This window comes from Trichoderma atroviride, chromosome 3 (genome assembly GCF_020647795.1).
Source record: "Trichoderma atroviride chromosome 3, complete sequence".
NCBI lineage: Eukaryota > Fungi > Ascomycota > Sordariomycetes > Hypocreales > Hypocreaceae > Trichoderma > Trichoderma atroviride.
In genome coordinates, this window is record NC_089402.1 from 2,470,279 (window position 1) to 2,495,172 (window position 24,894).

The 24,894-nt window shown below is 50.2% G+C and overlaps 12 protein-coding genes across 12 annotated transcripts; 5 read left to right on the forward strand and 7 right to left on the reverse strand.

Annotated features, from left to right (window-relative positions):
• Nucleotides 1–194: 194 nt before the first annotated feature.
• TrAtP1_006025 (uncharacterized protein) lies at nucleotides 195–1,702 on the reverse strand. Its single transcript, XM_014082686.2, has 3 exons — nucleotides 1,420–1,702; nucleotides 691–1,173; nucleotides 195–633 (listed from the first exon to the last, which is right to left on the reverse strand). Exons 1-3 carry the CDS (start codon nucleotides 1,532–1,534, stop codon nucleotides 206–208), a joined length of 1,026 nt encoding a protein of 341 aa, XP_013938161.1. The 5' UTR covers nucleotides 1,535–1,702; the 3' UTR covers nucleotides 195–205.
• Nucleotides 1,703–1,900: 198 nt separating this feature from the next.
• Nucleotides 1,901–4,920, forward strand: TrAtP1_006026 (uncharacterized protein). The gene is made up of 3 exons (XM_066112953.1): nucleotides 1,901–3,266; nucleotides 3,326–3,635; nucleotides 3,702–4,920. Exons 1-3 carry the CDS (start codon nucleotides 3,219–3,221, stop codon nucleotides 4,697–4,699), a joined length of 1,356 nt encoding a protein of 451 aa, XP_065969039.1. The 5' UTR covers nucleotides 1,901–3,218; the 3' UTR covers nucleotides 4,700–4,920.
• A 119-nt stretch (nucleotides 4,921–5,039) lies between these two features.
• On the reverse strand, nucleotides 5,040–5,948 carry TrAtP1_006027 (uncharacterized protein; the record flags this gene model as incomplete). The annotated part of the gene is made up of 1 exon (XM_014082553.2): nucleotides 5,040–5,948. The coding sequence occupies one exon, from the start codon at nucleotides 5,946–5,948 to the stop codon at nucleotides 5,040–5,042; it is 909 nt and encodes a 302-aa protein (XP_013938028.2).
• A 1,707-nt stretch (nucleotides 5,949–7,655) lies between these two features.
• On the forward strand, nucleotides 7,656–8,076 carry TrAtP1_006028 (uncharacterized protein; the record flags this gene model as incomplete). Its single annotated transcript, XM_014082687.1, has 2 exons — nucleotides 7,656–7,858; nucleotides 7,929–8,076. 2 exons carry the CDS (start codon nucleotides 7,656–7,658, stop codon nucleotides 8,074–8,076), a joined length of 351 nt encoding a protein of 116 aa, XP_013938162.1.
• Nucleotides 8,077–9,236: 1,160 nt separating this feature from the next.
• Nucleotides 9,237–9,743, forward strand: TrAtP1_006029 (uncharacterized protein; the record flags this gene model as incomplete). Its single annotated transcript, XM_014082688.1, has 2 exons — nucleotides 9,237–9,383; nucleotides 9,543–9,743. The coding sequence occupies 2 exons, from the start codon at nucleotides 9,237–9,239 to the stop codon at nucleotides 9,741–9,743; spliced, it is 348 nt and encodes a 115-aa protein (XP_013938163.1).
• A 716-nt stretch (nucleotides 9,744–10,459) lies between these two features.
• On the reverse strand, nucleotides 10,460–13,055 carry TrAtP1_006030 (uncharacterized protein; the record flags this gene model as incomplete). The annotated part of the gene is made up of 3 exons (XM_066112954.1): nucleotides 10,460–11,613; nucleotides 11,670–12,409; nucleotides 12,469–13,055. The coding sequence occupies 3 exons, from the start codon at nucleotides 13,053–13,055 to the stop codon at nucleotides 10,460–10,462; spliced, it is 2,481 nt and encodes an 826-aa protein (XP_065969040.1).
• Nucleotides 13,056–13,068: 13 nt separating this feature from the next.
• On the reverse strand, nucleotides 13,069–14,598 carry TrAtP1_006031 (uncharacterized protein; the record flags this gene model as incomplete). The annotated part of the gene is made up of 4 exons (XM_014082689.2): nucleotides 13,069–13,237; nucleotides 13,297–13,533; nucleotides 13,587–14,250; nucleotides 14,379–14,598. 4 exons carry the CDS (start codon nucleotides 14,596–14,598, stop codon nucleotides 13,069–13,071), a joined length of 1,290 nt encoding a protein of 429 aa, XP_013938164.2.
• Nucleotides 14,599–16,030: 1,432 nt separating this feature from the next.
• On the reverse strand, nucleotides 16,031–16,693 carry TrAtP1_006032 (uncharacterized protein; the record flags this gene model as incomplete). The annotated part of the gene is made up of 4 exons (XM_014082690.2): nucleotides 16,031–16,065; nucleotides 16,131–16,226; nucleotides 16,286–16,490; nucleotides 16,691–16,693. The coding sequence occupies 4 exons, from the start codon at nucleotides 16,691–16,693 to the stop codon at nucleotides 16,031–16,033; spliced, it is 339 nt and encodes a 112-aa protein (XP_013938165.1).
• A 669-nt stretch (nucleotides 16,694–17,362) lies between these two features.
• TrAtP1_006033 (uncharacterized protein) lies at nucleotides 17,363–18,174 on the forward strand (the record flags this gene model as incomplete). Its single annotated transcript, XM_066112955.1, has 2 exons — nucleotides 17,363–17,441; nucleotides 18,053–18,174. The coding sequence occupies 2 exons, from the start codon at nucleotides 17,363–17,365 to the stop codon at nucleotides 18,172–18,174; spliced, it is 201 nt and encodes a 66-aa protein (XP_065969041.1).
• A 56-nt stretch (nucleotides 18,175–18,230) lies between these two features.
• Nucleotides 18,231–18,668, reverse strand: TrAtP1_006034 (uncharacterized protein; the record flags this gene model as incomplete). Its single annotated transcript, XM_014082691.3, has 2 exons — nucleotides 18,231–18,542; nucleotides 18,612–18,668. The coding sequence occupies 2 exons, from the start codon at nucleotides 18,666–18,668 to the stop codon at nucleotides 18,231–18,233; spliced, it is 369 nt and encodes a 122-aa protein (XP_013938166.2).
• Nucleotides 18,669–18,849: 181 nt separating this feature from the next.
• Nucleotides 18,850–20,208, reverse strand: TrAtP1_006035 (uncharacterized protein; the record flags this gene model as incomplete). The annotated part of the gene is made up of 1 exon (XM_066112956.1): nucleotides 18,850–20,208. Exon 1 carries the CDS (start codon nucleotides 19,852–19,854, stop codon nucleotides 18,850–18,852), a length of 1,005 nt encoding a protein of 334 aa, XP_065969042.1. The 5' UTR covers nucleotides 19,855–20,208.
• Nucleotides 20,209–22,901: 2,693 nt separating this feature from the next.
• Nucleotides 22,902–24,770, forward strand: TrAtP1_006036 (uncharacterized protein). Its single transcript, XM_014082692.2, has 2 exons — nucleotides 22,902–23,891; nucleotides 23,962–24,770. The coding sequence occupies exons 1-2, from the start codon at nucleotides 23,081–23,083 to the stop codon at nucleotides 24,657–24,659; spliced, it is 1,509 nt and encodes a 502-aa protein (XP_013938167.2). The 5' UTR covers nucleotides 22,902–23,080; the 3' UTR covers nucleotides 24,660–24,770.
• The last annotated feature ends 124 nt before the right edge of the window (nucleotides 24,771–24,894 follow it).

Genomic DNA, 24,894 nt, shown 5'->3' on the forward strand with positions numbered 1-24,894 from the left:
ATACTATTCACTTGCTTACTTCCTTTTGTCTATAATTTTCTTTCTTATCTTCCTATTGCGCAGTCTAAGAGATGAGAAAGCCTTTCATATGAGATCAAGATAATGTCGATTGCACGGGTGCTGGAAACTGTGGTGCGGGCGAATAGAACAAGCATATACATATATATACCAAGAGTGGATTTCATTTTATTTACGTAGTAGATTACTACTCTATTAAGTGCTCATCGCCGCTCTGTGGACTATCATCTCGATTGCTTTCTGCCGGTTCACCTTCGCCCTCGTTCACTCTTCTCCCAGGCTGAGGCGCGCTGGAGTGCTTCTTCGGATCGAATACGTACATGGGGAACTCGAGAAATACGGTTCTCTTTAGAATCGTCGGCATCTTCTCGTACAACTGCGGAGGAAACGGAATGAGGACGCTGGTTCGGTCTAGCCACCGCTTATAGCCTGACCAATTATTGTCTTTTTCATAGCGAGCCTTCGCCTTGGGTCGCTCTGCAAGGGATATTCCCGATACAAAGAGTAGTAGAAAAGTGAGAAAGAATGGGCCTAGAATAGTGGCATAGAGAGCTTTGAAGGCTTGGCCGCGAACGAAGCCATTAGCAGCCGGTGAGACGGCGATCATGTATATGGCTGGATGAAGTCAGCTGTCGCCTTTTCCACTCATTAGAAGACAAAACACCATCGTACCAAAATGAACAATGATTTCTCCAAAGTAGTTGGGGTGCCTCGATACAGCAAATAGGCCTTGATCACAAACAGCTTGGCCATCGTGCTTGCTCCGGAATCGGTACTTTTGTGCATCGCTAATGGCTTCGATCGCCAGTCCAATAGAATACAACACAATACCAGCAATATCTCTCCCAGTTCCAAAACTGTGCTGCGGATAACGAGTCACAGCCGGTGAATTCAGCACAGTCACTGGCAGGGAGACCGTCCAGACCCAAAGCATCTGCAGGATCCAGAAACCAAGGAAGGGGAAGAACTTTTGACGCATTTCATCAAAGCGGTCATCTTTGCCTGTTTTCAGGATGCGGAAGAAGAGGAAAGACGTGAGGCGGACGGCCCAGGCGATGAGAAAGAGCGTGACTACAAGTTGGCGGCCATTATGGGGGTGACTGAGTGAGACGGTGACGACAGCGAGAACAATGAAGTTGGAGCCTCCGGCGAAGTCTGTGCAGAAGTGTGTTGGCGATCAAAAGGACATTGATATTGTATGAGGGAGAGAGAGAGGGAAAAAGTTATCCAGCATTCCAGTTTCATATTCAATGCCTCAGCTGTAGCTTAATGAGGCAGCCAGCCCACACATCAAAATATACAACTGCCATAGGTAGTAGTAGTAGCAGAGGTGGCAGAGGTGGCAGCCCATCAATACCAAACTGGAGTGCTGGATAACATTTCCTAGAGAAAACAGCTTACCAGTCAACTTATCGAATTTACAGGCATAAGCAATGGCGAAGAAGAAGAGTTGGTAGCCCACGGTGACGATGGCAGTTATACCGAGATAGTAGTCGTCTAGCACATGAGCGGCCATTTCATCCAAGTTCCATAAATCGTGTTTATTGCAAGAAAGCGGTAAAAAATCGCTAATATGAACCAAATCACTAGAATCTCGCGCGGCAGGGAAACATTATGCTTGCTATATAGGCAGCTTGGACACCTGCAGCAAAAATCAAGTCGTCATTGGCTTGGCTGTTTCTCGATGGGCGCGAAATGGACCGTCTTCTCGGCATCGAGAGAAGTTAATTGGAAGCTGGTGGCTTGTCTCTAGCGCTGCATGTGCTACAATTACGAAAGCAGCAGCAATTGGTACATGTCTCTTTTTGGCGGTACTCCAAGTGGTACTCCAAAAAACATGCCCCGTCAATTCTTGGAAGGTGCGGAGTGCCCAGCTCTTGACGTAACATTTCCAAACTGGAAGAAGAGAAAAATCGGCCCTGGATAAATTCCTTTCCGGCATGCAGCGTTTTCTAATCGGACTCTTCATCACGATTCCAATCTTCAACTCATTCTTCTTCACCATCCCCCGTTGTCGACGCCATGTGACAATTTTGTTTTAGATTGCCTCGTCATGCATCATAGCGCCGTCCTCATTCGACAGTGGCCAACCAAGCAACAAAACGTGCAAGCGCCCGTTCAAGTCCAACAACCACGCCTCGATAAACATCGCTTAATTCACCCACCGACTCCAATCACATCTTGCTTTTCAGTGATGTGAAGTGACAAGCAACCATCGTGAAATCAGATCTGATAACTTTAGGCGCCGTTGCTGGCAAATACCGACAACCCCACATCCCTTTGGCGCGTCTTTGCTCTCTCGGCTCCCGCATCGCATGATGGACAAGGTCACTCACCCTTGAAATGCAATCTACTCGAAATTAAAATCACCAGATCCCACAAGCCGTAAAATGCAACCATGTCGAGCTCGACCATTGAAAAAGTCGGAAAATGCCCGGTACCAAGTTAAACGAGCGGCTTGCTATAATCTCCTTGTCAAGCCCCGCTATCGCAAGCCCCGTCCCAGACAGGAGGTGTCTGAACCATGTCTCAGATCCTGGCCTGGACCGTATGGAGCAACGCGAATTGAGTCTAAATCACAACCGCCGCACCGCTATTGTTTGAGCTCCGTATTCGAATCTAGTCAAATGCGGTCTTGGCAATGCTTCAAACAATGTGATGAAGGATCGAAACGGCCCAAGGATCGAAGAGAGCCACGTCGTTCCTGGGAGAGCTGGAGCTGACGACGGCTGGGGCTACTCTCTGACAGGCTCTTTCTTCCCTTTTGCTCTTCTTCTTTTCACAGGACCGGTTTTCTCGTGCGTTGTTCTCATCTTCATTTCTCTTCTCTTGTTTTTGAACCATCGTCCATTTGGTCGGTGGCCATCTTATCTTCACCCTCTTGGGATTTTACAGGCCTGGCGCCGCCTTTATTCAATCGTTGCCGTTCGCTCTTTAATTTTTGCTTCTCCCGCTTCGACTGCGATTAATACGGCATCGGCCATTGATTTATTTCGATATCCAGCTGGCTGATACATAATATCTTAATTCTTCATCGCCGAACCCTTTTTGCAGCTTGGAATTGTGGAAACAGCAGCATTTGCGATTGTCGTTGTTTGTGGTTCCTTTCGGTATCTTTTGTTCAGAAAATCTTAGAAAAAGAAAAGGAAAAAAACTACGCGTGCATCCGTGTTATCTCGGCTCCGTAGAAAATTTCCACAATGAGGTCTACAGTCCTTTACGCCCTGCTTGCCTCGACTGCAGTTCAGGTATGTTCTTATGGTCAGAAAGGGGGGCCTCGAAAAGTTCAGTAGCTGATGACGTTTAGGGTGCTGCGTTGAATCGTGATAGCAATGGCAACCTGGTTCGCCGGGACGACTTATTGGATCAGCTGGGACAACTTCTCGGCCTGCCAGGTTTGGGAAGCGGAGATAACTCAGTTGTAATCACTACCATTACTACCACTGTCATTCCTGGAGCTACTCAAGTGGTTGGAAACCCAGTCGCAACAGTTGGACCAGTTCCGCCCTCGGCTCCTCCAGCAGCCGCCCCGACGGTTAATCCTAATGGGAACGGAGTTGGTGTCTCCACGATTCCAATCCCATCATCCCTGTTACCGAAGACGACGTTTTCAATAGGTCAGTAGCTTGAATGCTTGGGCAACGGCGATGACTTGAGGCCCCTGAATCTAACCTTTGAAATAGCTCCTCCGCCGGCGGCATCGCAACCTCCTCCCCCGCCTGCTGTCAGCGCTCCTCCGGCCGTGAGTGCTCCTCCGGCAGTACCGCCTCCGGCCTCTTCTGTTCCACCACCTCCTCCGGCTATCAGTGTTCCTCCAGCAGTACCACCACCGGTGTCTTCTGCTCCGCCGCCGCCTCCGGCTGTCAGTGCTCCTCCTGCTCCTCCTGCCAGCGCTGCTCCTCCGCCGCCGCCACCTCCTCCTCCGGCGGTAAACTCTACGGCACCCCCGCCTCCGCCTCCGGCAACTTCAACTGTGCCTCCGCCGCCTCCTCCGCCTCCGGCTTCCACGAGTATCGCAACCTCAAACCTGCCGCCTTCGCCGATTTTCAGCACGCTCCCTCCAGTAGCTACTACAGCTCCGGCAGCATCAACGTCTTCGACTGCAGTGACAACGTCTCAAAGCTCATCCTCTGCTTCCTCAAGTGTTTCATCTTCTGCGGCGGCTCCCGTTGAGGTTTCCACGTCTCTTATTAAGCCCCCTTCAGCCACCACTACCAGTGTTTCCACAAGCGTTGCTTCGACGACATCATCATCGGCTACAACTTCAGCCCCTGCTTCGAGTGCACCTGTTTCAAGTGCTCCTGTGTCCAGTGCTCCTGATACGACCGCTCCTGCTACGACTGCTCCCGCTGCAACCACAGCTGCTCCCGCAACCACAGCTGCTCCCGCAAGCTCAGCTACTCCCGTCGATTCACCCGCTTCTGTGGCTCCCACTGCGCCCGCCAATACTCTCGTTCTTGGCAGTCTTGCTTCCAGTGTCCCACTGCCAGATGGAGAACCAGCTCCCCTTCCCCCTCCCCCGGCAGCAACCGCGCCCGCTATCTTCTCAGCTCCGGCGCCGGATCTCAAGGGCTATGAGCTGAATAGTGTGCTGAATTTGGGCGCCTTGGTTGCCATTCCAGCGGCGCCCACGCTCACAGCAGCGGCCGCCGCGGCCCCTTCTATCATCATTGAATCATGAGATTCGGGGAGCGGAATAAATAGACGTGTAGTGTATGTAGCCCAGAGGAATGAGGGAATTTTAATGGTTTAGAGAGATTTTGAGATACCAGTTGTTAGTCACAGTTTGCTAAAGGTCATGTATGCTTGCGTGTGTTCGTATATATATCATTCATTTAGTCTTTTTGCTCTAGTAAAGCAAAGAAAAAAATAGAAAAATCCAAGACGTTATTTCTAGTCTATTTAGGGGGTATCATGCTTTTGAAACCGTCAATGCTGCTTCCCACGCCTCCATTACGCTGTTTTGTAGACGCTCTCAGAGCCCAAGGCCCAACATCTGCACACAAATGTATATTGCTGACTCACTTTTTGTCCGATGCTGCTGCTCTTGCTGCCAGTTTCATCTTTTTTGCCTCTCGCTTGCTGATAGTTTGTCCATCCTCCCCACCATTCTTTCGTTTCTGGTTCTTCCTCTTGCCGGGCTGGTCTGTCGCCGAGGACTGGTCATCCGTCTGGTCGCCTTCCACTGGATTCTTCTTTACCACCTGGACGATGTTGATGACTCCTCTGAAACCGTCTCTCTTCATCCCCTCGTTGACCACCACGCTGCGCGGTATTGTTCTCAGCCCCTCCATAGCTTTTTCACTCTGAAGACCCCATACATTGAACAAGTTGACCACATCGGCGGGAGCCCTCAGACCGAATGCGTTCTTCGCCTCGCTGCTTATTATTATGCCTCGCCCTCGGGTAGCTCTGATGAGATTGGTCGCATTGGAGATGAAGTTTGCGCGTCCCCTCGGATCGGCGGCCAAGGCCTGGGAATAGCATATCTCGAAGCGCACGCCCCTCGATACAGCGGCCATGCAGGGCTTGGGGCGAAAGTAAAAGGGGAAATGCTGCGCCATGTCCAGCGAGATGATGGGAATGTCGAGAGTGAGGCAGGCATTCTGAAAGGCCTTTTCGGTGAGGGGCCGGATGGCGAGGAGGTCGTAGACGCCGACTAAAGATGGGAGGCGGTAGTTTGATGCGGCTGGATCGGCGAGAGGGAGAGTGGCGCGGTGGAGGACGTGCGGCAGCTTGGAGTCGGGAGAAGAAGAAGAAGAGGTCGGGAGCGATGGGAACGGCGTTGTGGGATTGGCGGGGAAGGGCAGCTCGAGGGTGTGGTTGAGGGCGACGGTGGCGTAGCCGAGAGAGGAGGCGGTGGTGAGCGTTTGGAGGAGGCGCTCTGTGGTTGTGGCCGGGGACCAGGCGATGTTGAGGTCGTAGAGCATTGTGGTGGGAGAAAGATTCGAGATGGAGGATTGGTTTGGTGTTTTTTTTTTCTTCTTTGCCTAGCTGGGCATTACGGGCAGGAGAGAGGAGAGGTTGGTTGATTCGCGTGATGGTTAGATTGATTATATCGCTGGTGATGTAGGAATGGAGGTCTATGAGTTCAATGAGTTCAAGGTCGAGGTTGTTGAGCTTTGCGACTGGTATGAGGACAGGTGAAATCGGTTTTTTTTTTTTTTTTTTTGGAGATGGTAGAAAGATAGAAGGTCGCAGGAAATTCCTAGCGCAGCTGCAGTCGTTGGTGGGGCTGCTCAGCTGGGTTAGGTGCCAGAGTACCGGTAGATCCGCCCCACGTCCAGCATATTAGAGGGGAAAGGTTGTCCAGCATCTCAGTTGTATTATAGCTTTCCAGCTATTGCTGAATAAATCAGTTGGGCTATATGGGTCTAAAACCCATCAAATTATTGAATTAATCATTCAATACACCTAGAATAAGTAGCGTCAGTAGCTGCAGTAGCTGCCCATGCTATAGCTCGAGTGCTGGAGAAACGAACCAGGCTGCTGGATACCTTTCCCCTAATAAAAGCAGTTTTATAGAGACTCGGTATCGCGGCCTAAATTAGATTGGTGCCTAGCCTATAAATGCGCCGTATCCTTATGGTCGTGCCCTGCTTACACTGAAGTCTTTACTATTCTGGCCATTCTGTACAGGAACCACTGTTCTTAGCAGCCATGGCTCACATCAGTAGTCCTCCTGAGTTGACTCAAAGCACCGCCGAATACACTACTGCAAATGAGCTTACGGTCGCTTAATTTTCAAGACGCATGTGGACGTCCATTTGTGGAAATTATTAATATATGCGGCCTAGCTGACTGCATCTCAGCAACTTCTAGGAAATGGTTTCGCAAAGGGTGGGGGCGGTAGCATTGGTGGTGGTGGTAGTATTACGGTTTATCCGACTCAACACCACAGGATCTGACGTTGTGTAAAGGGAGGAAATTAGCAGCTGGCCATGGATTCATAATAATCAGGATCGAATTATGTACACTAGCGAGCAGATTACCGGCGAGGCTATGCTGTATTCATGATAGATACGTCGTATACAAAGTCGCTTACCTGTTTATAAGGATTATTTGGGTCTTTGGTTTACTTAATTGTATTACTCTTTTTCACAAGGTGGGTTACAACAACCCCTGCGAATGACAATAGTCGTGTGAAATTCTCCACCAAACAGATCAATTTGCTCCTGTTTCTCCGTTCTCGTTAACATTGCTACCGGTATCATATTAGGCGGTGAGAAGAGAATTGTATGGAGCAAAGTCTTTAGTCATTGTCAAGTCTTCCAAAACAACATTTTAGCTTAGATTTAATTCTAAATCAAGACTTTGTTCAAGCAGCTTAAATCTTACTCGCAAGTAAGCTATGGAATGGAATGCAGAGGCGCTTTCACTCAAGAAGAAGGTGTGTAGTGTTTGTGTACTCCAGAGGAATAGTAATTGTAATTTTATATTGTAAACATGAAGCCTCAGCTTAACCAATAGCGAGCCTTGACAGTAGAGATAGAAATAAGCTTGTACGACGCATTCTAGTGCTTGAATACTATAAGAAGGCCATCAGATCTACACAAGCATTTCCCGAGTAATTCATCACTCCTATTACTACATTACAAGCCAATCTCTCATAATCTTCTTATAAGCCCTGATTCAAAATGAAGGTCGCTACCCTCTTTGGTGCTGTCGCCGCCCTTGCAGGCCCTGCCGCTGCCTTCTGGGGCCAAATGGCTGCTGGCAATCTTGAAGTCACTGGCGAGGGCCCAGCCTCTCAAACCATCACCTTGACCGACTACAACACTGGGTCAAAATACTCTGGCCAGCTTGTCGGCGGCTTTTCCAGCGGTGGGAAATCAGTCTTGTAAGTTAATACTGCGCACATCAAAGATGACGGTCACGACGTAGAGATGGCTGACTTCAACGTTGTTTAGCTTCAATGAGATTACTCCTGGAGGTTACTACTTCTACGCCAGCCTTTGGAGGACCAGCGATGGGTGCCACAACATTGACTTTGAGGGCGCTTTGAGTGCGGGCCACGGGTACTGCTGCGGCTCTCTGCCTTGCGATCTCGGCGCTTAGACTTGGAAACAGACTGGTTGAGCATATGGCGGAATGGAGCTTCGTTTATGGCATATACAGTTTTATAATGACCAACGTATGTACTCGGAAAATTCAAGACATGTTACGCTCTGAAAGAGTTGAACCTCGGCGAGAAAAGTTGTATTGGCATCTCATCCTCTCACTCATCAAAAGGCACTGGTTGGTAGATAGACAAAGCGTGGTTCACTAAACTCTATCTACGAAAGGACATTGGAATAAAATTAGTATAAGAAAGGGATGCGTTAATATTATCAAGTCATTTAAGTAAATGCTAATTTCTCTTCATTTTACCTTTGAATATTCCATCAAGCATAGTCATATATACTTGATTCCGTGCTTAGTCTACTTGTATAGACCATAAGCAGGAAGCCACAGAAAGGAGTAATAGAAAAGCATTCAATGAACGGGCCAGCATACATGATAGAGAAGAACCAAAAAGAAAATAAACATACAACAGCCGGTGTTCGCTGATGGTCACCCACTCAACTACTAATCTGCCGGTTAATGGCTTGTCTATGGGGGAGCAGACGGGACCCCGAATTTTCCATTACCTATGGTCGTATGTGCTTGAGTCATGAGCAATTGTAAGTTATAAGGAGAGTGGATAGAGTTGGCGAGTCTATTAGCAAAAGGGAAGAGACATCCTCAGCTGCAGTGGCCTTGAAGTATCCAGTAAATAAGAGACCTTTGTTCTACTCCAACACGAAAATCAACAAATATCCTGTGTTGAACTAATTTCCAAAATTTCAACTCATCATTATAGTCTGCCTGGTGTTTATAATCTCTTTTACTGCAGTCATCTTACCACTTATAACCCCTGGTTAAAGATACAAAGGTACTTTTGCCCTTGCCTGCAGCAGCACCGAATCCAGCCTAGCCCGAAACCAACCCGCCTCTCGCGGGGAAGGCAGCGTCAATCATCGTTCGCGCCTGCCCATCAATCACCCCGATCGGACGACCATCAGCCCGCCAAGAGAACAGACTTGGCGCATACGTAACTAACGTTTCTTTTCCTTCTAATCTTCCTCTCCGCTTTTATACACAGCCTCCTTGTTTTATCATCATTATAGCTTCTTTTTTTTCTCCAATTCCCTCATCTTCAATCTCTTCCTACCTATTCGCGTTTTCAACTGCCCGCCATGGTCTTCTTCTTCTTCGTCTGCGGCCAGCACACCTTTCGCTCAGAGGTCAAGGGCTATGAGGGCGTCATCTGCCAGTGCCACAACTGTGGCAACATGTCTGCGCGAGTCATCAAAAGCCGGCCCTTTTTCACCTTTTGCTTTGTTGTAAGTTGTTATTGTCATTATTTTCCCATACCGTCATAGTCACAGAGCGTGTACAATGTCGCTTGGTCGCATCAAGTACGCGTCTGAGACACAGCTCTGAATCAGCTGCGATTATATGAGATTGGATACATGAATTATCAGACTAACATTTCAACACAGCCCATCATCCCATTCACCATCTCCGGCTTTGTTGAAGTAGTCTGTTCCATTTGCAACTTCCACCAGCCGCTCAAGAATCGCCCGGATGTCGTCTCCATGGCCGAAGGCGGCAACGCCGGGCCTGGTCCGTTCCCCCCGCCGGCAAATCCAGGATGGGGTCAACAACAGCCCCAAGGCCAACGTCCAGCAAGATACGGCTAAGTCACGGCTCAAAAATGCAGCTGTTGATTGCCTCCCAGCTCTTCTGGAAGGAAATCCAGTAAGCGCCCGCAGATAAGTCGTGAGACCCGGAGAGGCCATATGCACGCACTACAGGCAGGGCCATGGCGAGCTACGCAGAATTCTATCACAGAGCCGCCCATCGCAGATGACTGATGAATCTCGAATCCTGCCTCGAGGAGTACAGGGCCGCCCTACAACTTGGAGAGAGCTTCGAACAACCAATTGCCACAGCCTTTGCGGAGGGATGAAAGGATACTACCAGGAATATATCTTGACGTCGGTTAAGCTCACAACTCACTGTCACTGCCCCAAGATACATTTAATGACTCTACACGAGTAATGGGACAACCTTCCAAATTACTGTGGGCGGGCATATGGCTTGATGATGAATCTTTTATTTTTAAGCGAATTTGAACCACATATACGAGGATAATCGCTATCCTACTACGTAATTCAAGAGCGTATGCAGATTTCATTAAAAGGATGAATCATTGTTCACTAACGAGGAATAAGAATAGCAATTTTCATGAAATTTGATCAATACCTTATAATTTATTTTAGCAGTGATATGTACGCTACCAGCTCATATCAGTTGTATGATGAAATAATAAAAACATTCAATGGGATATCTTATCTTATATCGGTCAAAACAATGCATCAGTTCTCAAGGCTTCTTTTCTTCAGCGTTTTGCCACTTACAGCCCTGAAGGCCCATCACCATCTCCGCCATTCATCTTCAAACTCTCTTCGATAGCCCGTTTGAGCTCCTCGTCATCGCTAGCGTTACTCGCAACTTCTGATACCTCTTTCCCCTTCCCTTTAGAATCCTTCCGTTTCTGAAACTCGTCCTCAGCCAAACTCTGCTTCTTGACATATTCCATCACAATCTCCTCCTCCGTCTTCTCCTTTTTAATCCGTTCCATCTCATTCATAGACGCCTCAATAGCCCTCCGGAAGTGTTCCTCCTCATCATCTTCCTTCTCCCGCGGAGGTAAAGTAGGAGGCACCTTGCGGGACTCAACAATGGCACGCTGTAAATCGGTATCCTCGTCGGTATTCGGTGTAAACGCTGAGCCACTGCTGCGCGGCTCATCAGTCTGCGCAAACTTGACGTCGAGGTCCCGTGAGCTGGACCCTGGCAGGACAGAAAGTTCCTTCTCGTGCCCAGCCAGGCTCTCGCGAATAGCCTGCTCAATGAGATTCTGATACTCTTCATCCGTGATTTTATACTCCTCGTCTTCAAAAACGTCTGCTGAGTTCTTACTGCCTTCTGTTTTTAAGCGCACAGGATCAGGGAGAGAAGAACCCTGCTGCTGCATTGCCATGATGCTCTCGCGAATAGCTATTTCAACCATGGCGTCTTCTTCATCATTTCCACGAGAAGTCTCTCTGACGGAGGCCATGATGGCTTCCTCAAATTCTGCGTCAGTATTGAGCGATTCTTCCCAGTTGACGGGCGCAGGAGACGAGGAGCGGGAAAGGGAAAAGCCCCTTGAGATTCGACCGGATCGCGATCGCTGTCGCCGCGGCTTTTCCTCCAATGCAGCCCCCATTTGACGCCGCCCATCCTGAAGGGTAGGGAACCAAGATGTCGGTCCGCCTCCAGACCCGACTCTGGAATGTTCTCTGTCTTGTCCCCTCAGTTTTGTTTCTTGAATGGTCTTTAAATCAGAGTCGTGGTTCCACCTATAGATAATATCGGCCTTCTCTCCCTCTGATGCATTCTGTAGGTCTCGTTCGCCCTGAACAACCCTCGATGTGATGATGTAGTTCTGCACACTTCTTGACAAGAATTTGTTAAGTTCAGCATAGGCACCTTGCATCACGTATGCTGGGAGACCCCAAAAACCTAGCACGCTGATTGTTAGCACACCTTGAAAATAAGACGCTTATTAGATCACTCACCTGCCGCGGGCTTCGCAATGAGTCCTCCAATACCCTTTCCAACGCCCTTGATCAGCCCAGCAGCGCCCTCCTTTTGTGCTCCTCTCATTGGGTGCGTAAGCAGTCCTGAGATACCATCGTAAAGGCCGAATCCAAATTCCTTCCCGGCGACTCGCACACCGCTGTTGAAATCCGTGACCTTTTCGATTGATCGAACGGTGTCATCGTTATACAACCGTGGAATATTCCTGAACCCTTTTGCGAGCCCGAGACAAAAGTTCATGGGCGACTTGACTCCTGTAGACACAATACGCCCAACATTTTTGGTCGTACCCACTGCAGCCTCCATGGTCGCGGCTGCAGAGAGCGCCCTTCGGCGAGATGATGAACGGCTGCCCTGGCTCTCGACAGTAGGGGATCGTGTTCGACCAATTTGCGTTGGCAGTGTCGGAAACTGAGTAAGTTGTCCCGTGGTAGCGCTTGTTTCTCCGGCAGACTCTCCGCTGGTCCTTACTGGTGACTTGACACCAGGGCGGTCCAGAGTCGAAGTCCGTTTTGAACCTGTGTCACTATCATCGCCGCTTGCCTGGCTACCACTGTCCTTTAAAGACTCCCTAGCTTTTTTAGGGCTTTTCAGTATATCCAAAGGCATATCCACTATGGCCATGCCAATGTCGCTAATATCAGTAACAAGAGAGCAAGCACCTGCTGAGATTGGATCGGGAGGCTGGTCCTCCGTGTTGTACTCGTAAGGGCGGTATCTAGACGAAATGGTTAGCATCGTAAACGAGAGCAAGTTGGACTGTCATTTTCTTCTTACAGTTTAAGGTCGGTATATTTCAAGAGGCCTTGCTTGACGAGAACCGCAGCAACCAGTGGGCTAAGCCGCACCTTTGTTCTTTTCAGGCGCCAAGCCGCAGCTCGGCTGGGAGCCACGGAACAGCGCAGAGAATCAATGTCAAGGTGGTTATGAAAGCTTCGGCTGCCCGCTTCTGTGCCGTTTTCTTCACGAATCCTGTGGCCAAGCGCTTTTGCTTGATCTTGCGTTTCTGGCTTAAGACAGAACTTGATCGCCTCGGCAAGATTTTCTGCTGTCAACACCTTATAGGGAATCGGATCTGGTCCGGCTTTGGCCCTTGCGATCATGGCGCCCCAAAATGGCTGGTCCCCGAAGAAGGGAACCACAAGGGTGGGTTTACCAGCTTTTATGCCGGCGGCGGTTGTTCCAGCTCCTCCATGGTGAACGACGCAAGAAACTCTCTCAAAGAGCCAGTCATGAGGAACATTGCCAAGCATAAATACGCCATCTGGTAGTCCCACCGCGTCGGCTCCCAAGCCTCCCCAGCCCTTCGAAACCAAAGCTCGGACGCCAGCAAGGTGGATAGCATCAAATATCATCCTGGTCATGGCATTTGGGTCGTCAACCACAATGGAGCCAAAGCCGATATAGACTGGAGGGGGGGCCAGCCTCTAGAAAGGCGGCAAGATCAGGCTCTGGAGTATACGAAGATGCAAGATTCAAAAAGTAAAATCCAGAAATATCAATATGCGAGCCCCAATCATTCGGTTTCGGAATCAACGCCGGTGACCTACACAGGCTGTTAGAGATATTATGGTCTTGCAGGTAGTTACTCCGCCGATTACATACCAACAGTAAGTATAAGAAATCTTCAGCCTGTTGAGAAGACCTGGAGCCCAGATGAGCGAGAGGGGAGCAAGATCTAATGCACTCTCACGGAATCGGTTGATGATATCCCCTAATCCCTGCCATGTCATCATTTCAACCAGGGTATAAGTCAAATAGTTTGTGAGAACGTCGTCGGCATTCGAGTATTGAATATTCGCCAGTGGGTGAGGAAACGCTCGCGTAGGTGACCAAGGCATTCTACAGGATATGTTAGTGACAAGGGGTAGGGCGTTATTTTAGAGATTCCTCACGTAAACATCATGTGCAGAGGAATTCCAAGCTTCTCTGCAACATGAACATGAGCAAAACTAGGCGGGTTCGCGATAATTGCGTCGGCCACAAAGGGCTCGTGGTTTGGATCTCCAGGCATGCCAGCATCCGGATCCCAGGGCTCGAGTTTTCTGTGAGGTTCTGGCGGTGGTCCCAGTCCATCACCCGCCTCGATGCAAGATCTCCAGCACCCAAGCAGCATCTCTTGAACGCCCCTGCGGCGCTTGCCGATCTCGCCGCTCTTCAAGGCGTCTAGACCAGGCATGAGTCCCGGGTGCTTTACCATAAAGGCCATGAGCTCGGCGGGATCTCCTCCTATGCTGAAAAACTCAAGGCCATTCTCTTCGACAAACTTCTGGAACGTCGGATGCGTTGCAATACGGATCCGGTGGCCATACTTTTCCTTGAGGACTATTCCTAGCGCAACAAAGGGCTGAACGTCGCCACGCGATCCAACAATTTGAATCACGACATTGAGCCGCGGCGGAGGCTGCTTGCCAGGCTCACCAGCGAGACTCGGGAGGGTGTATACCGGTGGCCGTGTCGGCTGGACAGTCACGGCTATTTGGTTGGCGATACTTGGCGCAAGAAGCTCAGCAAGCCTGTGGTTCTTGGTGTTGATGTTGATGTTGATTCTTCCGTCACCTGGGGTATCAATGTTAGCAAGCCGAGGCTCGTCGAAGAAGAAGAAGACAAGAATATGATGATGACCCCTCTCATGCACAGCGCAATGCGGCGTAAAGAAGAGGTGAGATGGCAGGCCAGATACGCACCTGTTACAGCCGCCTCGGCGTCAAATCCACTGCGCTTGAACTGAAGCTGGTCATGATGGTTTCCGTACGCCGGAGGCGCATCAGCCGGTGCCTCAAGGGCGGGAAGCACGAAGCCGTCCGTCACCAGAGCCTCAGAGGCAGCCCGATCTCGTCGGCGAGGCGGGGTTCTCGTCGAGGGCTGCCTCTTGGGGCGACTGCGCTGGTTCTCGTCGGGCGCCATGGCTAGAGGCCGTCACCGAAAATTCAATCTAGAGTTTGTATTCTCTCTACCCAGACAGCAATTGCGGCTGGAACGAAGTAGAGAGCAGACGAGAGAGCCCGAACAGCGCTTGGTCAAAGGTGCAAGCTAGGGGCGAATTGTATGAGCGTCACCTGCAGATGTACAGACGCATGGTTGGCCAGGCTGATAGTAATCGGTTCGTTTGCTTTGTCCAAGTCGCAGTAAATTCAATGGCAACACAACATACAGAAACCGAGGTTGCGGCTTCGAACTTAACCTGATTTTGGCGGTCGGGCGATGACGTGGGCGCTCATGAGAGAGAGGCCTCAATGCTTTGGAGCAGCTCGCACAGTTGATATCATCGCGGCCTAGCACGCACACTCAACATCACCCCCCTGTATTTGGATGCGCGTATGAGAGGCTAGAGCGCTCCAGAGATCGCAACAGTCGGTGCGCCGTGTCTGCGTCAGTGCTGCAGGCGGCTAGTTCCAGCTGCCCACTATTCGGCCCAGCATTTCAGTGATGGCCAGCGCTGGTGGCGGTGATTGACAGGCCCTGACCGATGACTGAGTCCATCATTACTCGCCGCTCATTAATAATGCGCCCAGCGCGTGATATGGAAGCTCCGACGGCTAGAGATTTTACATGTTGTCGCATAATGGGAACTTCCGCAGATGCAATTTTTTGTGCTTTTTAAAATTGGTTGCTTGGTTTTTAGCTTATTCAATAGCTTTGCTAATTATAACTCAGACAGGCACTCCAGGCAGGTCCATGTAGGTAGGCGCAGATCCTCTTCATGGTACACAGCCCACTGGATACTTTGTTACACGCAGCGGTTCCTCCAGCCAGTTACCATTTTGGAAATATTCGAGCTACATGCAGCCACAGAACGGATCAGGTTCCGGGCGGTATATCCACCAGCAGGACCAGAGAAGAGAGCTTGTAGAAGTAGAAGATGTGTTGGATAAGCAGTGAGATACATGGCTGCGCTCAATGAATTCTTCCTATTTGGGAACAATCTTACATCGCCCAAGAAGGATATTGCTGCTTAGCCAGTGCTCTGATCAAGCTCCCATCACTGAAGTTAAGCTCTCTCGTGATTACAAAAATAAAGAACGGCGTAGACTTGGATAGACGGAAAAAACCGCATACGAAAATTGGAATAACCTTGTTGCTCATATAATACAAAAAAAATGTCATGGTCGCTCAGACTCCATGGTGATTAGGGTGGGCAGAATGGATCTACCGAATCCATACATCCACACGTGAGAGCCCTTTTCCTCCGCAGTCAGCCTCGTGGCAGCTAGATATGGTATTTTATAGAAACCTGCGCCGTTCTTGGAACCGTTTTCCCTCCAAATGGTACACCACTCTTTCTCTCTCTCCCCCCTCTTTCCACATCACTTAGAATTTCCCATGCATGAAAAGTCGTTCAGCTCGAGAACTTGCGGCTGATCTTGGCAATGACTTTAAGGACAAGTTAGCAAACACACAAACACTATGATATCAAACCATTGCGGCTAATAACTCACTGTGCAGAGCAACAACGCTGAAGATGAAAACCAGAGACAGAACAAGAACAACGACGGGGTCAACCTTCAGTCCGGGAGACTCATCAGTGTAGAGTCCTGCGATTGTTCACGTTAGCACGTAAATCTTCCATGTGACAAAGCTTTATAGCACGTACTCAGCATGGTGCTGCTGGAGCCGCCGGCGCCGGCGGCCCGTGTGCTGCTTGGCCTAGCATTGGCAAGCTTCTCCTTCTGGTCGGCAGCAGCACGTCGACGGATGGCAGTTCGGGGTCCGCCGGGAGGAGTGGGAGAAGAAGGTCGGCTGATGCTGGAACCGCTGGCCGCGGCGGGGCCATTGGCGGGTGAGGAGGGACGAGAGGACTGCAGAGAGAGAAAGGCGAATGTTAGCAATGAGCAACCAAGTGAATCTCAACACATCATCCATTGCAAAGCGCGCAGGTCAACAACTTATTGCAAAGCGCATCAAGCGATTCGGTCTTGTGACGCGATACACACGAGCGCCGCAAACCCGTCGTTCCCCAATGGATTCTCAATTTCAATAGAACAAGAAGCGCGCATACCATGATGAAGGAGTGTGCTGTTGGGTATTAGAAGAAAAGGAAAGAATCGACCACGAATCGCTGCAGGATTCTTGAATCGAATTGACAGAGTGCGAAGCAAGAGGGATGTACTTGAGCAGAAGGGTTGGAGTTGGCGCAGCACGGGCTGGTGGAATTGTGGCCCCAAAGGACCAGAGTTAAGGCCACATTCACAGAAATCCAGCACTTGCGGCCGAACATTTCTCCGCTACCCCAGAGAAGCGGACGCGCACCCACACTTTTAGCGCACGCATTGCATACTGTAGCAGTGTAGCTGTAGCTGTAGAGCTCTATTGAATTCCAATCGGTGGATTCATGATGGAGTGTTTCGAAAACAGGGCCATGTTGATTTCATTATTCAACCAACAGCATACATTACTAGCACTGGCACATAGTTTGCTTCAGGAAGAGCGATTTTGGAGACTTTTCATGTTGAGAAAGTGAAACTATTAGTATAAAGAAGATTAAAAGCTTAAACAATTTATCGTTTTTGCAACCAATAAACCGCAACGCTTTCCTATCAACATATATTCTGAGTATCTCACATTGATTCATTACAAAGGCCATATAGAGGCTCGGGGTATTTTTACAATTTGGGGAAGACTATATATGAAGGAGGCCCCTCAAGCAACCTCCAAAAAACCTTCGCTAGCCATGTTCGCCGCCATCTCAGCTTTACTCCGCTTCAGTCGCTGCCCTCCCTTCAAAACCTGCTTCGCAGACTCGCCGCGTGGTATGTGTATAGTTCAAAAACAATGCAAGACAGGCAAAAAAAAACAAGTGTATAAAAAGTGAGAAGAAGAGAAGAGAAAAAGAAACACAAAGGGAATCACAGAAAGAGAGAGAGAGAGAGAGAGAGAGAGATAAAGATGAAAAAGGTATGACGAAGAAGATTGAAGAAGAAAAGAAAGAAAAACAAAACAGGGTGTGAGAAAGATGTCAGCTTGCCAGAGTAAAAATTACAGCATGAACAGCCCAGACATTGCCAACAATCTTTTGACACGCTCGAGGTGTGAGACGTATCCCCAAAGCTCCAATGCACAGGATCGACGTGTATGCGAGCCCGTTGCCCAGGCAGTGAGGATTTGAAAAATAACCCTTAATCTATAGGAAAGAATGGCCTTTTCTTGTCCCAAGACGTCAACTTGACCCTCCTCCTTTTTTTGAAAACGTTTTCTGTCTTTCTTTCCTTTCGAGTCGTTTAGATGCGATTGCCGAGTCAGTTGGAGATCTTGGTCAATTCAAACTCCCAGCCAACTTCGCTCATCTCTCCGTCTTGATGACGGAGAGGGAAAACAAAATAAAAAAAAGAACTTCCGCAGGCTGAGGAGCTGCGTTCCATAGATCGAGGCCGATTATGTAAGATTAGACAGTACATCTACACCCGGAAACGAAGAGATTTCAACCAAACGCCTCCCGCTATGACGGCAATGCTGCAGATCGGGCTGTTGTTGTTTTATTGCTGAAAATGAAAAGGGAAAAACGAAACCAATGAAAATTTTTGGGGGGGTGGTGTGGTATCTCAGAGAGTGACATCGAGAACCAGGCTGACATCCGAAACACCGGGGCCAGCGAGGTCCTCAAGAACGGGTATAAGGTCTAGCAGCTCGTTGTCATGCGCGTCAGAAAACCAGCTGCTGATGGGAACAGCATGCTGGGGGTGGAAAATGTATGAGGTAGGTGAGTTGTCGATGATGATTGTATCCTTCAAATCTCGACCAACTTGTGAGAGATCTTTGACGTAATTTCCTTGGTGGTTGTAACAGCTCTCGCGGAACAGACGATGATGAACAACGCCGTGTATATCTAATTGATCTAGGAGAGGATCGCCATACTAGTTTGCGCACGACAGGTCAGCCCATCTTCTTTCTGCCAGAGGTTCCGGGGGGGAAGCTACACTCACCTTTGAAACTGATGCCGTAAAGACTACTACTTCGTAAAGTTCTCCAACTCTCTTCATGAACTCGTCTACACCAGGACGCTTGATGACATACACATTATGATAATTGCCTTCAATTTCAACTGGTATCGTGAAGTCGGCTTGATGAAGGATCTGGAGGCTTGTGGTTAGCCAAAACTCGTGATATTGCATATCAATAAGGGGGGGGGAACAAACCTTAAATGAACTGTGGACCAAGGTCTCATCCAGATCCAAAACAAGGCATTTTCTTCCTTTGTGCTCGGGGGGCAATAGGGGGCAATAGCCACTTTTGAGGTTCTGGTGCTGAGGGTCCTTCTTGTGTCAAAATGAGTGCTGAGGTCACCAGAGGGCTCGGACCAGGACCAGGCGGGGGAGGGGGCATCGCGGTGTCATGAGCTTCCTGCTGTGCCACCTCTGACTGCACCTCTGGGGTTTCCTCTACTACCGGCACATCTTGCATTTCCGCATCTTCCTCAACCTCTTCTATCTCTCGAACTTCTTCGTTCGGTTCAGGAAGAGGGGTCGGAGGATCGACTGTAAGGGTTGGGCCAAGGTGCTTTGTCTCTTGGTCTGTCGGCTCCTGCATCTTGGTCTGTTCCTGAGTGCTGCTCGACGAGACGGCATCATCCTTGCCCTGCAGGACGGCGCTTGTGGGCACGGGTGGCTTTTCGTTGCTTTGTTTGGTCGGGGTCTGATCGTGGGGCGTCTGTGTTCTTGACTTGGCCGTCAATGGTCTTTGAGGTATTCTATCCAGCTTGTGAATCCCCTGGGTAGGGTCCACGGTATTGGCCGAATCAGGCACGCCACAACATCCCAGCAATGCCAAGAATCCACTGCTCTTCTTCCTCTTCCGTTTCTGCTCGCTTGCCGAAGGAGAGCTGGGCTGCGAAATCTCGGTCGTGCGAGCAGCCTCAGCATCGCCGCTGGAGCTTCCGTTTCGCTGTCTATCCAAAAAGCTGCCCTTTGATTCTCTGGATCTGTTGCCCATGCTGCTGCGTGGATCGTTGATCGTGGCCCCGCTTAACCCAGTCGTGGTCGTCGAAGATTGGTTCCTCTGCTGCGATGACGCTCGCGACGGCACCTTGAGGAGTCCCCGGCTCTTGTCGGAGCCCTCTCCATCCTCTGGCGACAGCATTTCTTTTTCTTTCCCCGAGCCGGAACTGAGGGGAACTTTGTCTTGCTTGAAGTCGACGATCGCGGTCGTCGCCACGGCTGTTTCGGACATTGCGAACCGTCACTGCATTGGGTTTGTCAGCCTTACTTGATCAATCACAAATCGCGATAGGACGAGGCGATGCGCTTTTAGCCGTGCGCCTTGAAAGGTGCAACGTCGTTTCCAGCTTCGAGGCTCAGTTGGGCCGCAAAAAGAAGAAGAAGGAAAAAGGAAGAGCAAAACACAATGCAGGGCAAGAGAGCGTAGTTGGCGAGGGATGAGGCGTCATCGCAGATGGATCAAAAACGCCACAGCACTTGCTTTCCATTGCCAAACACATCTCCTCCAGCCTGATAGTGAAACAGCTCATCGCAGACAATCGTGGACGAGGCAATGTAAAATTGCGCAGCTTTAGCGCAACCGCTTATGCATCTGCACTTACCTCAGAATACTCAAGGCAAGCTAGCCAGCTCCCAATTCCAAGCTTTCAACGCAGTCAAAAGAAGGAAAGGAAGAAATACAAGGAAAGATGGTAGAAACCCAAGAGGGATAATGAAAATGGGAAATAAAATAAAAAAAAAAGAATGTCAGCCCGCAAGGGGCGTTTGGCAGCAGCGTGCCGTTCGTTTCTCCGAAATGCCCTTTCCAACGAAAATTACCGGGGGTTGGCGAGGAGCTGAGACGCGCCCGACGGGTACGCAAGATTTAGGGAGTCGACGCAGGAAAAAAAAAGGAAATAAGACGATGCAAGAGTCAAGAGTCGGGCAGAGACTGAACGGCAGAGCGCTGCCAGTACGAGCGTGAGTCGCCGCAAACAACCGGTGTCAGCGCGGAGACGGTTCGTGATGGCAGGTTTTTCTCGCGATCAGGAGGGAGGATGGTTGGGGGAAGAGTCGAGGCGACGGCAGCGGCAACGACGTACCGGAGGCCGAAGAAACTGAGGGCACAAGCGAGATGATTGCCTTTAAACGTGATGGTTTGGCTGGGCCATGTCGGGGATGGTCCGGCGTGCAGGGACGGCGGCTGGGGGAGATTTTGGGGGGTGTTCAAGGTGTGGGTGGGCCTTGTCGAGATTAGCCAACAGCTCTGGCGACTCTGCCTTGTATACGTAGCTGGCTCCGGGCGTTAGAGCGGGAACAGCAGACAGTGTGCACAGCCGGGCTCGTGACGCTAGGGCACTGTATCTCAGCAGCTATTGCACGCCAGATACAGCAGTCACATCGTGGGTATCTGCACCGTGGCATAGTTAGTACAGTAAGAGGGCGACCGCACGGTGGCGCCCTGTCCCAAATCTCCGCTAATAATGGCGGCCGCCAAGTTCTCATCTTACCGTCCAACGTCCAAATTGTGGGCTTCATTCTGTTCCTCTTTAGGAGAGGCGTGGCCACGGCCGGCGCTCTGCACGGCGGCCCGCTCACACGCTGCGACACATGGAAGGCAATTTTGGTGCTGGGGCAGCTTCTCGACGCTGTGCCAGGACGATACGAAGCATGCAACTTCTCCCTACGGCGCTATCCAGCACGATGCCTCCATGTACCTGTAGTTTGCCTGGGCCTACAAAGCACGGGCTGCCAGATGCCACCTACAGCACCGATGCCGAAAACCTGCCTACGCCGCGAGCACATTCGCTCTCAACTCGCACCTGTACACCGCAGCCGGCGTGCATGTTCGCATCGCTGCGCTGCAGTTGCGCCAAGCCTGTCGATGGCTTCCATTCTCTCTAGGCTGCCCCCCCATGGCGTGGATGGGCCGGTGGGTCGAGATCTCGCTGCTCCTGGGCTCCCGCGCTCCTACTGGCCACTGCCGGCAAACAAATCAGAGCAGACAAAGGGAGGGCAGCAGGAACAAGAGCAAAAAAGACCTCCCCCAGAAAGTCGGGCGCCGCCTATCCCCTCTCCTTGTGCGTGCCGGGTCAAGAGCCCTGACCCGGCCACTTTGATTGGCTGTGTTGGCGCCCAGCCTCTGGATCGTTCACATCTGGCCCCGGCGAGCCAGTCGCAGCACTAGCATACCCGCTGAGCGAGCTGCCGCTGGAGAAACATGGCCTGCCTCGGTGAAGGAGAGCTGGCGCTGGCTTCGCTTCGTATATTGGCGCATGGGGCGTCTTGCAGGCTCCCAGCAACGCATCCCGGCCATGCCTTGTGATTTGGCGCAGATGGAGCGCTGGGCTCCGTCGCAATACGGAGAACGGGGCCTGTATGTATGTAATTGTAGCTGCTGGGAATATGTACGGCATCGCTGATTGGCATGCGGCAGCGCTGGCACATGGCGGGCACGCAGCTGCTGTGCTGTGCGTGCTGCGGCCGTGCAGATGGCCAGCTGTTCGCGCACCGAGCTGTCTGTGCTGTATTCCCGGGCGCATTGTTCCGACCCTGTTTGCGTGTGGTCGCGCAGAGGCGTGTGGCTGATGCTGCTCATCTACTTGGTACCTAACTAGGGCCCTATGGGTCCTCCGTCACATCTGCTAGCCCAGTAGAGCCCAGTAGCGCCCAGTAGCATGATGGGGCGCTCCATAGCAAATTTGGCTATCGATGGCTCTCGCAGATTAGGTGCCTGAGCTTCTGGGCAAGCCGCAAGCTAATTACAGTAGGCGCCTTACCAGTCCGAAAATGTGCAGTGTTGCAGGGTAGGGCGGTATCAGCTCGATGAAGACGCTTCATTCACTTATCTGGTTGCGTTGAATAGTTATAGGAGTGAGTCGCGATGACTGTAGAAGCCTGGCGGTTTTACCTTTTCCTTTAATATCATCCTTTTTAATAACTTTGCGAATCTCGGTAATCTGGGTGGCGTATACTAAAAAAGTAAAATCCAAATCAAGAGTTCCAATGTAGAAATAGACGCTCAGCTGCCCTATGCTCTAGGCAAATCCTCCTGCCATAACATTGTCAAAAAGAACCATGCTGCAATACACAATTAATGCTGGTCCTACATAAGGATGATACGAAAGACTTATTGATAGACAGAGGGCTGTTCCATTGTACACGTCGATTTTTTGTGCTGATACCTGTAGGTACGGTATGTTGACCAGCTCTGGTTGACGATTTAAATGTGGGGCCGTCTGCGGCTGGCGCAAGCCGTTTTCGGGCATTTCAAATCTCAGGTTTTTCCTCCAGGCAGCCGGTCTGGTTTCCATCTGGAGGCGTCACAGAACCCGCCAAAAGATCTCCCCAAAAAGCTCAAACGTCCAACACTTCTGTTTATATTTCTCTCATCTTCCCAATGTGACACCTGCGGAAAAATACAGGTCCATGCCATGGGGTGACATTCCTCGCCTCTCCAGCTACCATGCAACTGTCGAATGCAACACTCCAAGTTCATTGTACATTGGAACCACACATCTTTTCATTTTACAACCATGAGGTCCAAGTGGAGCATGCTCCCGGAGGAGCTGAGACTCCAAGTGCTGGAGACCCTGGCGCAGAGCAGCTTTGAGAAGCATGGGCTGACCAACTACGCTCTCGTCTGCAAGTCGTGGCAGAAAATATTCGAAAAGGCAAACTTTCGTAGCCTGACCATTGACGATGAGGACTTTCCCCGCCTCGCCAAGATCCCAAAGCGTTGTTGGCCATACGTCAAGCACATCTGGCTTCGCATTTTGCTTGAGAATTACTATCCCATGCACAGGACAGGATCCGTGAGGCCGGAACTGCTGGAAGATACAGCGGCATATAATGACCGGATCGAAAGCACCATAGTGAGGCTCTTTTCCATACTCAGCTCCTGGGAAAAGGTGATCAAGCCAGATGCTCGCGGCATAACTCTAGAGCTGAGCGTCCATTCGCCAAGCAACTCTACCTACATCCCCAGAGGAGTGCATGTAAAAGGTCTAGATATGCGCATGCCGTTTACAGGGAACCCGGAATATCGAGATACCGTCAACGTTGAACTCGCTGCGTCTAGAGCACTTGGTGGATATGTCCACATCAGATTTGACAATCAGCTTTCTCGGCTGAAGCTGGTAAAAACACTCATCATACCTAGACATACTCGTCGACGGTTTACTTCATTTACGCTACATCAAATTATCAACAGACTGCCAAACCTGGAATACTTGGCCTATGAGCCATGGAAACAGCCCTTGGAAACAATTCAGGACATGGTCGATGCAGGTATGCCGACGGTTCACGTCTCTGTTTGAGCGACTTTATTGACTAACAATTTTCTTAAAAAACCTACTAGGATATGTGAATCTCATAAAAGGGTCGCTACCTGCGACATTGAAACAGCTTGTCTTCTTGGAGGATCGAAATGAAAATTTGGTGACAACTGCTCTCATGCCATCGAGCGCGGCGAACGAGAAACACGTTCGAAAACCAAACTACAACAATGGCGTGGCGTTGGCGAATAAGAGCCTAGGATTTGAGAATATCGCGGCAACCTTTTTCGTCGAGGCAAGAGATTTCTTCCAGGCGTATAAACCAGAGTGGATCTGGCGAAACTTGCGATCTCTGACATTGACATCGTATCTCCTGGACTCTAAGCGAGAAGCTGACGAGATTAACGGGATGCTCCAAGCGGCTGGCGTGGCCGCACTTGCGATGCCCATGCTCCAAACCCTAGAAATATGGAATGGCGGCGTAGGGTATGCGGCCATTTTTGCCTACCATGCTGAACGCGGTGAAGCTGTCATCTCGTGGACTGGCACCTGGGATCTAGTCTTTAGCCCATATGTCCTTGACATGTGGCGAAAGGTGGGATATAAAAATCACCGCTGCGAGAAGTTGGGCGTGCAGCAGCGTCTCATCGAGAATATCGATGACGTACAGGGATATGTAGACGTTATTGGCCTGCTCAGGACGAAGAAACACGTCATCAACCGGCAGTCATTGGACGAGTTACGATACGAACTTGAGAATAACTGTATATGCTTTCCCTAGATAGTCGGGGATCATATGTGGATGAGACGTAACTGACAGATAGGTAGTACTCATGAGGACATGTCAATTTATCTATCAACTATCCGGTATTTCTTTGATAATGATAAAGGCTCTATAATCTGCATTGCGATAGCATCTGCCGTACCGCACATGCCAGACTACAAGTCCTATTGATATCAGCATTTAATGTGAAAACATGTGAAAAGAGCTTCCCCGGAAAATGGCCCCATGCCGG